The sequence below is a fragment of the Heptranchias perlo genome, chromosome 30 (assembly GCF_035084215.1).
Source record: "Heptranchias perlo isolate sHepPer1 chromosome 30, sHepPer1.hap1, whole genome shotgun sequence".
NCBI lineage: Eukaryota > Metazoa > Chordata > Chondrichthyes > Hexanchiformes > Hexanchidae > Heptranchias > Heptranchias perlo.
Genome location: NC_090354.1, coordinates 6907997 through 6922525, shown reverse-complemented (window position 1 = coordinate 6922525; position 14529 = coordinate 6907997). Strand labels below are relative to the sequence as shown.

General features: G+C 44.4%; 1 protein-coding gene across 2 annotated transcripts in view; it reads right to left on the bottom strand.

The window, feature by feature from the left end:
* Positions 1–14316, bottom strand: part of LOC137299860 (alpha-2,8-sialyltransferase 8F-like) — a 28570-nt gene extending 14254 nt beyond the window's left edge. The window contains exons 1-4 of one of the 2 annotated variants that reach the window (XM_067968803.1): positions 13875–14315; positions 11490–11627; positions 7232–7321; positions 480–566 (exon numbers count right to left, since the gene is read on the bottom strand). In XM_067968803.1, the coding sequence (XP_067824904.1) occupies positions 480–566; positions 7232–7321; positions 11490–11627; positions 13875–13978 (419 nt within the window). In that variant the 5' untranslated portion in view covers positions 13979–14315. Of the gene's footprint in view, positions 1–479; positions 567–7231; positions 7322–11489; positions 11628–13874 lie in introns of both variants that reach the window. The other variant, XM_067968804.1, reaches the window with a different exon arrangement.
* Between the last annotated feature and the right edge of the window lie 213 nt (positions 14317–14529).

The following is a 14529-nucleotide window of genomic DNA, read 5'->3' as shown; positions in this document are numbered from 1 at the left end:
GCTGGTGGTGAAGGGAGTGAATGTTTAGGGTGGTGGATGGGGTGCCAATCAAGCGGGCTGCTTTGTCCTGGATGGTGTCGAGCTTCTGGAGTGTTGTTGGAGCTGCACTCATCCAGGCAAGTGGAGAGTATTCCATCACACTCCTGACTTGTGCTTTGTAGATGGTGGAAAGGCTTTGGGGAGTCAGGAGGCTAGTCACTCGCCGCAGAATACCCAGCCCCTGACCTGCTCTCGTGGCCTCCTTCTGTGCTGTAAGATTCTATGAGAAAAATGATCGCTGAGATGCTCCAGACCACTGCCCCCTCACCCATCGGGTAGACTTTTTTCTTTTGCTTAAATGGATATTGTTATTACTTTTCACTGCTCTCAACACCCTGAGGATCCAGGGATTTGTAAGTAACCATTTCACCCATAAAGGTGCAAACCCTATCCTAAAGTTGTTAAAGAGTTCACTTCCAAGTTAACTCCTGGAGCAGTACCTGAATTTTTCAGCCGCTATTTCCTCTTTGTGCCACTTGCATTGCTGAAGCTGTGAGACACTTTGAATAACATCTTCTTCAGAGTGCCTGCAAATGAACGTAAGAGAAAAGATGATGAGGCAGTTGGGAGAATAGAATTATTGATTTCTTTAAAATGCAGACACAGATGGTGTAAGATGTAAGCAGGCCGTTTGATTTGCACAGAACTAGAGACACTGGGTCTAAAACGAACAAGCCTCCAGCGACACTAGAACAGAAGAAACCTTTCTTTCCCCTCCTACTTTTATTTCCCTCTAGTGAAGGTGGACTACGCTCTCAGCAAAAAGCAGTGGATTATTTTTAAAATAAAGCTGGTTGGATAAATTGGGAATGGGATTGCAGGTTATAAGGATAATTATAGACTGAGAAGATCAAATATTACAAGGCAGGAGAGTTGGTAACCAGATTTAAGATAATTGGCAAAAAAAGCCAGGGGTGGAGATGAGGAGAAATTTCTTTACGCAGCGAGTTGTTATGATCTGGAATTCACTGCCTGAAAGGGCGGTGGAAGCAGATTCAATGGTAACTTCAAAAAAGGAATTGGATAAATACTTGAAAAGGAATAAAATTTGCTGGGCTATGGAGAAAGAGCACGGGAGTGGGAATAATTGGCGAGCTCTTTCAGAGAGCCAGCACAGGCACGACGGACTCGAATGGCCTCCCTCTGTGCTGTAAGATTCGATGGTTACTGCGAATTCTGTGCTGCTGGGATGGGGGTTGTTGCCTGAAGTGCAGTAGGCCAGTGGAGACATAAGCATGAATGAATATCCGGGAATTTTTGTTCAATTCCCTTTGGAGAGCAGTGAGTATGAAACACAGCTTTCCCTCAGGAGATTAATTAAATTGGTGAGAGTCAATGATGGAGTCAATGGTAGCTGGTCTGGGGAAGGAGTGGGTTTGATGGGTCAATTGGCCTTTCCTTAATCTATTCTTACTAAGGTGTGCAAAAGGATCAAAAATAGGACCAAGCCCACACCCCAGTGTAAAGTTGCAGTGTAACACCAGTGTAAGATTCTCTTTGTTTCAGTTATTACTGATATGTTTCCCCCAATAAATTCGAAGATTTCAAAATCAATTTTTATAGACTTTCTCCCCAGACCTGCCGACACAGATAATGTCATGGGACGTGGTGATTTTTCTGAGATTTGGTTCTTGACGTTTTTTTTTCAGCTGCACAGGGAGATGCAGAGGATGAGGTTCCAAACACTTCTTTGTATCCTCAACAGTACATGATCAAAAACATATCTTTATATTGAATAAAGCCAAACAAGAATGACATTTTTTTAAAAAATACAGCAGCTCTAAAAGATGAATGTTCCCAACGATTACCCATTCCTAACGAGTGCATCATTGATCGAAAAAAGGGAACAGAAGATTTTGCTGAGCTTTTCGTAATGTTGAATCCCTCCGGCTCATCAGATTTTCTGGGTGAAAATGTACCCTTCATTTTTCTCTCTAATTTTCATGTGGGCATGATTGATTTCCAGTATCTTGCCCAAGTATACTGTCCTCCATGAAACTCACTTTCCATATAAACTCCCCCACCCGAATCCTTGGACATCCAATTGAGCTTGTGATGTCTTAGGGCCTCTCTGCACCCAAGGGCTCAATCAGTAACAAGGTAATCTTTCGCCGCTTCCTCGTCTCCCTTACCATTCACATCCCCTCATCCTTCTTGAATCTTACTATTTTCACCATTCACGAATAGAAAAACTCTCCCAGCTCCCTCACAAGTTCACTTAGAAATTCTCAACTCCCTCACCTCTAGCTTTTTTGCCATCTCAACACTGCTGTTGCTGTTGGCTTAATCGCTTCCTTGCTTCCGTCTACAATGTATTTGTCCCCAGAAAATCAACCACTGTTTCCTCCATTATCCTGCAACATAGGACTACCCTTGCATGGTTCATTTCCTACCTATCGAAACATGACCAGGATATCTCCAGCAACGGGTTCTATTCCCTTCCTAGCTCTGTGGATATGTGGCCCTAAGGATCTAACCTCAGTCAGTCCTCTCCCTTATCTTCATCATCCTTAGGCATGGGGTCAGCTTTCACATGTATGCTGATGATACCCCGTTCAATGCCTTGATGTCCTCTGTGCTGCCTGACCAAAATCAAGTCAATTCCTTCAAGAAGACCAAAGCTAGAGCCTTCAGCCCCCACCTCAAACTCTACTCTCTTGCCAATGGCTCCATCCCCCACCCCAGCCACTGTCAGGTGGAACTGGACCATCTATAATTTTGGCGCCCTGTTCAACCCTGACCTGAGCTTTAAACCCTACATTCTATACATCACCAAGACCACTTCCATCTTCACAACATGCCCACTTCCATCCTTACATCAGTTCCTCTACCAGTAAAGCCTTTATCCGTGCCATTCCCACCTCCAGACTTGGCTATCTTAATGCCCTCCTTGTTGGCCCCCCCCATCCTCCATGAACTCCAACTTGTGCAAAACTCTGCCACATATATTCTGTCACCCCCTCGGTCCCACTCATCTATCCTCACTGGCTTACTCCGGCTCATAATCCTCCAACAAACCACATTTAAAATCCTTGTCCTGGTCTATGAATTGCTCCATGGCCTTGACCCACCCGATATCTGCACTCTCCTACAGCCCTCTATAAACCCTTATGAATGCTCCGTTCCTCTTCTTTACATCCCACCCCCACCATTGGTGGCAGAGTCTTCAGCCAGCCCGGTCCTACCCTCCCTAAACCTTTCCACCTCCGTCTCCACCTTTAAAATTGCTCAAGCCCCATTTATTTGACCAAGCTTTCAATTATCCCTCCTAATCATGCCTTCAGCTGCCTCGGCCCTTAGCTCTGGAATTCCCTCTCTAAACCTCATGCCCTCCTCCTTAAAACCTACCTCTTTGAACAAGCTTTTTTTCACCTGTCCTAATATCTCCTTATGTGGCTTGGTGTCAAATTTTGTTTGATAACGCTCTTGTGAAGTGCCTTGAGGCACTATATAAATGTAATATAATGTTCTTGTTGTAATCTCTCCCTCTTGACTGAGCATACATTTTCTTTACATCTATTTGTGAAACACTTTGGAACATTTTCACTAGTATAAATACTTATTATTATTCCATTCTGCAGTATCACTCTCACAGCCCTGGAGAGATACTGTCACTTTTGCAAGAGTTTCTCTTAAGCCGCAGAACATACAGAGGCTGAAAATCCTGAACGCAGTCTTATAAATAATAATCACTACTAGCTCTTGTAGAGTGCTCTTATCACATCAAAATGCTTCCAAGTGTTTCACAAGACTACAGTCAACGCCGCATGAATTACTCTGAAGAGCTGTGACTGTTTTTATGTAGTCAAATACAGCAGCCACTCAGAGCTAGGAAGAGCCCATAGCAGCCATGAGATGAATGACCAATTTGGGGTTTTTTTTTTATATAGTATTGATTGTCAGAGGAATGCTGGCCAAACACCGAGAACACTCCCTGTCCTTTGTCGAATAGTGCCAATGGCTTGTCACTCCCCCACCCCACGCCGTTACCTCCTGGGTCCCCAAGCAGCTAACCTCAGGTCCTCATCCCTTCCTTGTCGACGTTCTTCTCCCAATCAACATCATCCTCAGGAACAGATCTTTAATCTCCACCTGAACTTCAGTTTAAAGTCTCATTCGGAGGACAACATCCCCAACAATGCGGCACTTCCCTGTTCCGGAGGGTCAGCTTAGATTCTGCACTTGGGTCCACGGATTATGTCTCAAAGCGACGTTGACCCAGAGGCAGGCAAGCCGCCAACAACAACAACTTGCATTTGTATAGTGCCTTTAACGTAGTGAGACATCTCAAGGCGCTTCACAAGCTGACACTATAAAAGCTGACTTACTTTCAACTCATATTCTGCTGTTACCAAATTACATTTTTAAACATTCATTCTCAGGATGCGGGCATCGCTGGTGAGACTGGCATTTTTTTATTCCCCATTCCTAGTTGCCATGAGAAGTTGGCGATGGACCTTCTTGAACCACTGATAGCAGTTTGATATAACTGCATGGCTTACTAGGCCACTTCAGAGAGCAGTTAAAAAATCAATTATGTTGGTGTGGGACTGGAGTCACACATAGGCCCAGACCTAGTAAGGACAACAGGTTTCCTTCCCTAAAGGACACCAGTGAACCAGTTGGGTTTTTGCGACAATCCGACAGCTTCATTGAGACTGATGCCAGCTTTTTATTTCCATATTGTGTAAACTGAATTCAAATTCTCAACATAGGGACAGGAGTAGGCCATTCAGCCCCTTGAGCCTTTTCCGCCATTCAATGAGATCTTGGTGATCTGTATCCTAACTCAATTTACCTGCTTTGGCTCCATATCCCTTAATACCCTTGGCTAGCAAAGGTCTATCGATCTCAGATTTTAAATGATTAATCGAGCTAGCACCTACTGTTTTTTGTGGGAGAGTTCCACACTTCTACCACCCTTTGTGTGAAGAAGTGTCTCCTAACTTTTCTCCTGAATGGCCTGGCTCTGATTTTAAGGTTATGCCCCCTGGTCCTAGACTCCCCCTCCAGCAGAAAAGATTTCTCTCTATCTACGCTATCAATTCCTTTCAAAATCCTAAAAACCTCAATCAAATCACCCCTTAACCTTCAATTTTCCAGGGAATACAAGCCCAGTTTATGTAATCTCACTTCATAATTTAACCCTTGGAGCCCTGGTAATATTCTGGTGAATCTGCGCTGTGCTCCGTCCAAGGCCAATATATCCTTTCTAAGGTGCGGTGCCCAGAACTGTACACAGTACTCCAGATGTCAAACCAGGGCTTTGTATAGCTGTAGTAAAACTTCCTCCCCTTTATATTCTAGCCCTCTAGATATAAAGGCTGACATCCAATTAGCGTTTTTGTATCTGGCCACCATATTTTAGTGATCTGTGTACATGGACCCCTAAATCTCTTTGGATCTCCACTGTTCCGAACTTTTCACCATTTAAAAAAATATTCGGATCGATCTTTTTTGGTCCAAAACAGATAACCTCACATTTACCTACATTGAAATCCATCTGCCACAGTTTTGCCCACTCACTTTATCAATGTCTCTTTGCAATTTTATGCTCCCGTCTAAACTATTTACTATGCCAGCTTTCTTTGTGTCATTGGCAAACTTGAATACATGGTTCTGTAGTGTGTTATCTCAAAGTGCCATGGTGGGATTTGAACTGGCATTCTCTGCAATATTAGTCCAGGCCTCTGGATTACTAGTCCAGTAACGTAACCACCACGCTACTGTACCCATACATTTTTCATGCAGGTAGTGCCCTTAAAGTATTTAGCAGAGATAACATTACGGAGAATATTCTTCTCTCCACTAAACACTTTAGAAAAACTTCTGTCTGCATTGTAAAGGATGCAGATGAAAGGATGAAAAAATCTCTGGGTGCGGAACACTTTTTTCTGTTTTGGTCAAGCACTGCCAGGTCAGGCATAAGATAGCCAGCTACAGACTAAAACCCCCTCAGCTCTGCCCAACATATGTTCTTTTGTCCCCAAACCCAAAAGATTACCCCTGCGCTACTGTGAATTTTTAAACCTTGGCTTCTCTATCAGTTACCATTAAGGCTTTTCTGAATAACACAGCCAAATTAGGGGTAAACCTACAAGACAATGTTTTTGCAAACCCTTTCTTTGTCTGGAGAGGATAAGAGTCCGGCAACACTGACCGCTTGATGGTGTTATCGACACGTGCAGTGATAACATACTTTGATCCAGTTGACTTTGTTGCATTGTGTGTGTTTGTAAACGAATGAAGAAAAGTTTGGCAAACACTTTTTTCATGCAGACTGTCTCCCTTTAATGTGATACAGGAATAGAACATGATGCCACATTCTGCAAACAGTAAAATGATCCTTATAATGGCTTGCTACACACTTCAGTAACCTTCTCATGTGTTAAGTGTAGCAATGCTTGGGAGGAAAAAAAGATGACTTTGGATCTATGCTTCCCAAAGCTCTCCACCACTGGTGGTTTCCTCGTGTCATATCTGGGTCTGTTGTCGATTGCTATGATTTGTCAACAACTCTATTATCATTGTATCATGTGACTATCAGGATGATAGAAGGCGAACTGGATAGACCATAGTCTTTCTTCGTCTAGCAATTTCTTTGTTCTCAATCACTTTCCTGGGTTTTAAGTACTGTTCACTGTAGAGCTTCACCTATTTATTCTGGGATTCTCGCACAGTGAGCTGTCGTACAAGTAAGTCACAGAGCCTAAATCGTCACGAGAGCAATGATTCACATTGAGAAAATAAAAAGGAAGATGGCATGTGTATGGAAAGGAACAATTATGGATGAAACACAGAATGACTAAGGACGCGCGCGAGCGAGGACAAGATCCTTCTCTTGGCCGCACTGTCGTGGAGAGTTGCTGACTGGAGCCTAGGCCAAAGAAAGGTGGGTAAAACAGAGCGTGAGCTTTTCTCCTGTGCCCGTTCTGCTCTAGTGCGCTGCCTACTGGACAGTCACAAAACAATGGAAGCAGGCAACTCCACCCACCTTTTCAGCTGTGGGTTGATCTGTGGTGTAGGAAGGAGCATAAAGGTTGTCGTCAGTGTCGGGGTGGGGGAGAGGAATATAACTGTGGAAACTTCGCAGAGATACGCATGTCATTTTATTTAGTTTAATCAGCTTTTGGGTAACGGAGAGTGCTTGCAAGAATGCAAGTTGGTAAGAAACGAGAAAAGGATGTCTCACCATTGAATGGGAGACGATGCACTCTCCCTGTAAACCCTCTCACACTCTGAAGAATTCCTTTGCTGCAGGGACCAAGAGATCTCCTCCTGACTAAACAAAAAAGTGTTGTTAATTGGAGAACTGTGTTGTGAGCATCACTAATTTAGTACATGTAGTAATTTGGGGAGTTTGACCACATATTCACATACAATAAAATATAATCCCTTTTTCTCATTTTCCAGATTTTTGCCAATAACTATTTAAGTGAAGGGGGGGAAAAGGAAAGTAGATAATTCAATACTTCATAAATACTACCATTGGTTGGCTTGTGAGAGACTCACGATCCTCTCCCATCTTGGATTACATGGGATGGGCTGTTAACTTGAGCACAGAATGGGTTCTTCCCAAAGACAAAAAGGGGAAAATTGAAAGGAGAGTTGCCCTTGGGCCGTGGACACTCTTGCATGCATCCGAACAACTGGTCCAAGAGGGGCAAAAACCAGAAAGCTGGGACTAGGTCACCTGCCCATCAGCTACACGATGCAGGCTAACCTTGGAGGAACGGAGGAGACTGATAATAAGTGTCTAACAAAATGGAAACTTCATTGTAAAAGTTTGTACTGCACCAAATGAAACATTTACTGAAGCACAAGCTTTCTGCGCTGGGCAATGCAGCCCCTCAAAAACACTCCCCAGCATGAGGGAACCATCTGATATAAATCATAATTCTCCTGTAAAGAATCCTCTATAACCTGTTAGAATTAAACAGATCTGCATGGTTTTTTTTTTGCCAAAAATCAAAGTTAGACTTGGGCACCATTGACTTCCCAGGAGGCGGCCGGAGGAGCCTTGCCAATAGTTTAGTGGGTAAATCCACTGCCCAGAGAGATAGTGAACCCTACAAACCAGGAAGATCCCTCTGTACAATTTGCCACTTATGCTAATCTCGGCCAGATGGCAATAAGGACCACTACAACTGATCCTGGGCCAGACATGGGGAAAGAAAAATCAGCCGAGGTGGGAACACTGGGATGAGGACAGAATCAGGCTAAGATGTGGTGCCTCCCAAAGTCAAATAGCCTGCTGCCACTCACTCTCAAGGCTCACACACGATGAATGGCTACTTGGAGGAGGTAGCAGAGAGCAGCGCGAGCCTCTGGAACTGTACCCCAGCACGCACAGTCATCAGGAGAGAAAAAAAAAAACAGGAGAGGAAAACAAAAAGAAAAAGGCAAGAGGGCCAACTGGTCAAACATGAAGCCATAAGCTGCCATGTTGCTCATGGTCAGTGCACTACCTAGTACCATAGCCAGTGGATGTGCTTAAATTGACTGTGCTTAGATGTAAAATGATTCAATAGTATAATTTAAAATGAGAGGTCAGAGATCGTATAGGGGACGAAATTGGACATGGGCAGAATGAAGTCAACAAAACTGAATTTTGGGCGGGGCATATAACGGGCGGCCAAAGCGATTCTGCCTGTTTTGAGACCCCACCCATCTCCAATATGACCCCCTCGTTCAGTTTTAATCACACTTACAAATTTTAACATCCTGACGGCGTTCCCATTGGAACCTCTGCCTGTTGAATTCTCTGTTCTCTATATTAAAATCAGTGTTGCACAAAAATCTTCCCAACTTCCTGATAAAGATATGAAACACGCTGGTACAAGGTACGTTGGCAGCACTGGACTTGTGTGGATGCTCCTGGTCTTGCAGGATTTCCGTGCGGAAGAGTCTCTTACCTGCAACCTTTTGAGCGCACAGAAAATAGTGCTGTCTATTAAAGGGCCAGAATTTGCTGGAGCGAGGCATCTCACAATGCGCCCGGTTAGTTTGACTTTTTCCTGCACCCTTCAGCTGAAACATTTTTTTTTTTTGGCCCTGTAAGTTGTTGGAAGTGCGAGCTGATAACGGCACAGCGAGGATTGGGAAATAAACAGAGGAAGGACTGAGGAAGAGGATGAATTAGAGTGGGTGAATTAAATGTCAAAATCACGTACAGAAAGAGAAATACAAAGAGAGGGAAAGAAAAATTGGATTAAGAGAGAGGGAAAAAAAAAACTGAAAAAGACAAGCAAGAAAAAAAATTAAAATTTCCACAATTTTAAAATCTTCAACAACAATTCCCAACCTGAAGGAATGAGACTCCACTCGTAATTGTTCACTTTCTGGGCCAGAGACATTGATTCACAGTCACTAACAATTATCATGTTGTTAAAAGGGTACTTACTCTATCAATTACTAGCCCTAACTTTCTGTGGTGAGTTTAATGGGCAATTGATGTGCAAATGCAGCAATTTCATAAAACTCACAGGGAGATTAAGGGCGAGATGCCATTTTCGCGAAGACAACGGCGCAAATTGGTCAGCAATTTGTGATGATTCAAAATTAACGGGGTCTCTCTTCTCCGCTACAAGTTGCCGGTCGATTTGCGCATTGATAACGGCGTGCGTCCTTCAGACACCGTTATTTTTTCTGTGCAATTTTAAAAATGACGGTCAGGAAGTGGGGGGGTGGTGGGGGCGATCGGGGTTGGGGGGAGTGACTGCCAGCGGCCTGCATTCTTCAAATATGGAGACGACAGGAGCACTCCTGCTCCCTCCAGCTCCAAATTCAGGCAAGTATATTTTTAAAAACTTACCTTCTTGGATGCGGCCTAACTGTTAGGCCGCACGTAGACCTGGTCGTCCTGATTGCAGCCAGCTCTGGCTCCCTCAGGGAAAACCAATCTTGCAGTGTGGGGGGGGGTCTCAAAGAGGCGTCAGGTGCCTTATCTGCACATGTAGAGGGTCTAACGGCCGTTTCTGGGGTGAGGAGTGCAGACCAATTTTTTGGCAGGCGGCATGCTTCCGACTTGTAATGAGCGTGCGTTTCCTGTCTGCCATATTGGAGGCTGAGGAAGCCACTTAGTGCCTGAAAAACGGAGGCTGTGCAGCCAAATTTCTAGACCACGGTCCTGTAAAACAGATGACCACCTCGGGCAGTAAATGCTAGCCCTGCTGAAGCATTCAAAAAGGAACTGGACCAGTTCCTCATTCAAAAAGGGAGTGGAAGTTAGTGTTTGGTGAGGGAAAGAAAAGTGGTCAAATCACATTTTGAAACAGGATGTAAATGGTAGAATGTGGTGAATGAACCTTTTTCCTGCCTAAATAATTTGTATGTTTTTAACTGCCTGCCTCCCACTTTTGGGTTTAAACCTCCAGTCCTATCCAACACTGTTTAATCAGTAAATTTTCTCTTGCTTCTCTCCATCATAACTTTTTCTCTATTTAATCAACACTATGGTCAGTGCCGCTCCGAATCTTACTGTGTTTTTCCCTAAACTCTTCTACTCAACTCTTTCCCGCAACCGTGAAACTGTGGCACTCCTTACCTGCCACAGTCTTCCCTTCCTCCTGAATGTTAAGGCCTTTTAAACCCAAGTTTGGTGTTGCTTATTAATTGACTTGTTTTTCCTCTCTTACTCTTTTTCACCACGGTGTTGTTCAGCACTGTGGACGACAGCCCTTGGTCTAGCTTTCTCAATAATAAAGAAGGTGGTGCATTCTGACTCCAGTTGGACGCAATGGCCTATAAATTCGGCTGCGCAGTGCCCGTCTTTTTTGGGCGCTATCCAGCCTGCTAAGCCCCCCCCAATATGGTGGGCAGGAACCGCGCGGCCACCATATTGGGAAAGGAGAAAAGGCCATTGTGTAGGGTCCATGCCTGAAACAGGCATTAGGTCCTTTGCATATGCTAATATGGGGCCTAATGCCTAGTCGAGGCCCCCACGGCAAGATAGGTTTGCCTGGAGACAGCCAGCGCCACTCAGTAAAACCAGGCCTTGGGAACCGCCTGCTACCAAAAAGGTACGTTTTTGAAATTTACTTACCTAAATGTGAGGCAGGGAGGAGCAGCAGTGCTCCTCTTGACACTGTTTATAAAGAATGCAGGCCACCGCTAACCCCCTCCCGATTGCTGCCACTATCCCCCCTGCCCCGACCCCAACTCCTCCACCCTCACTTACCCGAGGGCCACTGCAACACTTGGCTCCACACAGGCTTGATGTTGATGGGGCCCTGAGGCCCAATATCAGGGGCGCCTCAGGCCTCACCATTTCAGGCACAGGGGGATTGCCCCCCCCCCCCCAGCACCCCCAGAAATGGGCGCTCCCAAAACTCTACCCCCATTGAGATTGAATTTGCACCGTTTCTCTGGGACTTCCGTGAATCTTCTGCCAAAGTTACGGTGGTCAATCGGTAGAACCTCCATGGAAATTCAACCCCACTGCTTCTTACCTGAAAGTACACTCTTCACAATCTCTGTCCCCTTCTGTTTTTTCACTGTCATTTGCTCTCTTCCTTTCACTGTCATTGATTTGTAAACTTGAACCAAATACATAATTAAACTTCAGTTTTGACAGTTGGACCATATACCTGAAAAGAAAAAAAAAGAGCCAGGGAGCAACAGAGGTAAAGTATTTCAGCGGCAGTATACAGGAAGGTTCTCTCAGTGTGGTGATTCCTTTGCTACAATGACTACTTGCACCTTTAATGTAGTAAAACTTCCCAAGGTGCTTCCCAGGAGCAATTATCAAACAAAATTGACACCGAGCCACATGAGATATTAGGGCAGGTGACCAGAAGCTTGGACGAAGAGGTTTTAAGGAGGAACTTAAGAGAGAGAGAGAGAGGGGGAGAGAGCCGGAGAGGTTTAGGGAGGGAATTCCAGAGCCTAGGGCCTAGGCAGCTGAAGGCATGGCCGCCAACGGTGGAGCGAATAAAATTTGGGGATGTGCAAGAGGCCAGAATTGGAGGAGGGCAGAGATCTGAGGGTTGGAGGAGGTTACAGAGATAGGTTGGGGCAAGGCCATGGAGGGATTTGGAAACAAAGATGAGAATTTTAAAAATCAAGGCGTTTACAAGGTAAAGCAAATCTATGTGCATTTATTTTTAAATGTTACATGTTCCTTTTTCATATAAAAACGAATTCCTTTTCCTGTTTTTTTTCCCCCCTTTAAAAAGGTCCACCACTTCCTGTATTGGTGATGATGTCAGGCCTCACTTGTATGGCTCAAAAAATCCCCATAAAATTATACAAAAAGTAGAACATTGAATGCAATAAATATATATTTGGATCAGGAGTGGTTTCCAAAACTAGAAATTTCCTGAATCTGAAACCAATTCCTGAAAAGGCAGTTTGGTACAAGTGTTTCCCCACATTGGCAGGAAGTTGGGACACATCATCGTATCCTTCCATTAGCCAACTAGATCCCAATTGCTAGGCTAACAGGGATTGCACTTCAAAAGTACTTCATTGGCTGTGAAACACTTTGGGATGTCCTGAGGATGGGAAAGACACTATATAAATGCAAGTTTGTTCTTTATCTTTTTTTCATACCCATCACAAGGCCACCAGGAATGAACACATATTGGTACTAAAACTCAGCAACTGGAGACCAAAGTCAAACTTGGCTGCCTTACATTTGAATATATACCAGTAGGGAATGGGCACCCAGACATTAGCAAAAGAGCTTGTATCCACCACGAGTCGGAGACACACGAGTACTAGACCACAGTGCCATCATGCATCAGACTCCAAGCCATCACCATTATAAATGGATATCATGAAAAAAACAGGTAGTGCCAAAAAGCACAAAGTTAGATAATCCGCTTCATAAATCACACCCAGGAACCAACTTCAACCCTATCCAGCAACCAAAAACACCCTCAAACATGTACATTCTAAATCTGAATTAATCCAAATATATCTGAATATGCTTCCTCTCTCATCGCTATTTTGGTGACTATCGCTCTAAATCAGGTTGTTTATACTGAACAATTGTCTTTCCCCCCCCCCCAAGCAAAAAAAATAATTACTAATTGTCTCATTATCTTCTAAACTCAAATGCATTGGCTTGCCTCAGAAAGCAGGCGGCTAACCTGCTCCCAGATCTGTAACCCAATTACTAGGAGAGGTAGAAGGCAGAGCCCATGAAGACGCATCATCTAATTTTGTCCTCTAATCCCTGTGGGGAATTTGCTTGGCCTCAGGCTCCAGACCTCCCCTGATAGCAGAGTCAAGGTCAGAAACCCACAGCAGCAACACGGCACCCCGCATGAGACTCCCCTTCAGTTCTCAAGAAGCAAATAAGTCATTCCCCACTCCCCCCCCTTCAAAAAAAAAACTTGCTTTTATCAGAAATTCTCCTTTTTGCGCTAATTGGTCCAAAACTCAGCAGGATGTAAACTGCTTGAGGGTTCGTTTTTAAAAGCAGGAGAAAACAGCACACAGTGTGGACATTCAAACTAAACTGGATTAAATAACCTGCCACATCCAGAGAAGTGCAAGATAGTCGTTGACTAACTGGAGAGCAGCTGGCAGGAAAAGGTCGCTAGCGAGAATCGTTTGGTCTCAGTAGAAAATTCAGTGCCACCAGAAATGAATGAGAAAAATCTTTACACGGGTCGAAGCTTTCCTTGACTGAAAACCCTCTGCATCATTGCAATAGACAGATGCCTGCACCATTTCCCCTATACATGGCGCAAGGCACATCAGAAACTTACAGCAGTACAAGGACGCAGACTGCAGTAAGTGGCCATGTGTTCTGCACATATTCCCTGTAAAGGCTCCTTTTTTTTTTGCGGGGGGGAGAGGTTTTTATTTGCAACTGGAAATCGTACCTGTAATTGAGTGGCTCCTCGAAATTCACCAGTAGTATCCCACACAGAAAAATGCAAATAGCACAGCTGATCAACACTGTTCTCAAGGCACATTGAGAAGCCATGTCATTCAGAGCAGCTGCTCGAACGCAGGCAGCTCAAAAACGATTCCTTTCCTCGCAAAAAAGGAACAACACTGACTCGTCACGTGAACCCCTCAGCACAGATCATTCAGCGTTTCAGTCTGATGCATTGAGAGCAAGAGGCGGGCTGCTCTGTTTTCTGTCTGTTTCCCATCCCTTGGTGCATTTTTGCCTCTCAAGCTGTGACATGTCCTACAATGAGATCAGTCACTGATCACACGTTCCACACCGACCCTGATAAAGACACCAGCTGCTCGAGAAGCTGAGGGTTTTGGCTTCAGTTATTTAAAGGGACAGTCCGCCCATTGCAGCAATTGTGTAAAAAAAAAACACAGTGGGAAAAAAATGGAGAAAATCACTAGCCTTGTGTTGCAATGCACTATGATCCCAAAAGCTGTCTCAGAAATGAACCTCCTTTCGTGTTCATACCCCCCCCCTGGTTATTAAATTGTATTTCTTTCTCCAGCTAAGGTCAGATTCAGAGACAGGCATTACTGAGAGCCAATCACTGGCATGTTTTGTGCATCTTTTCT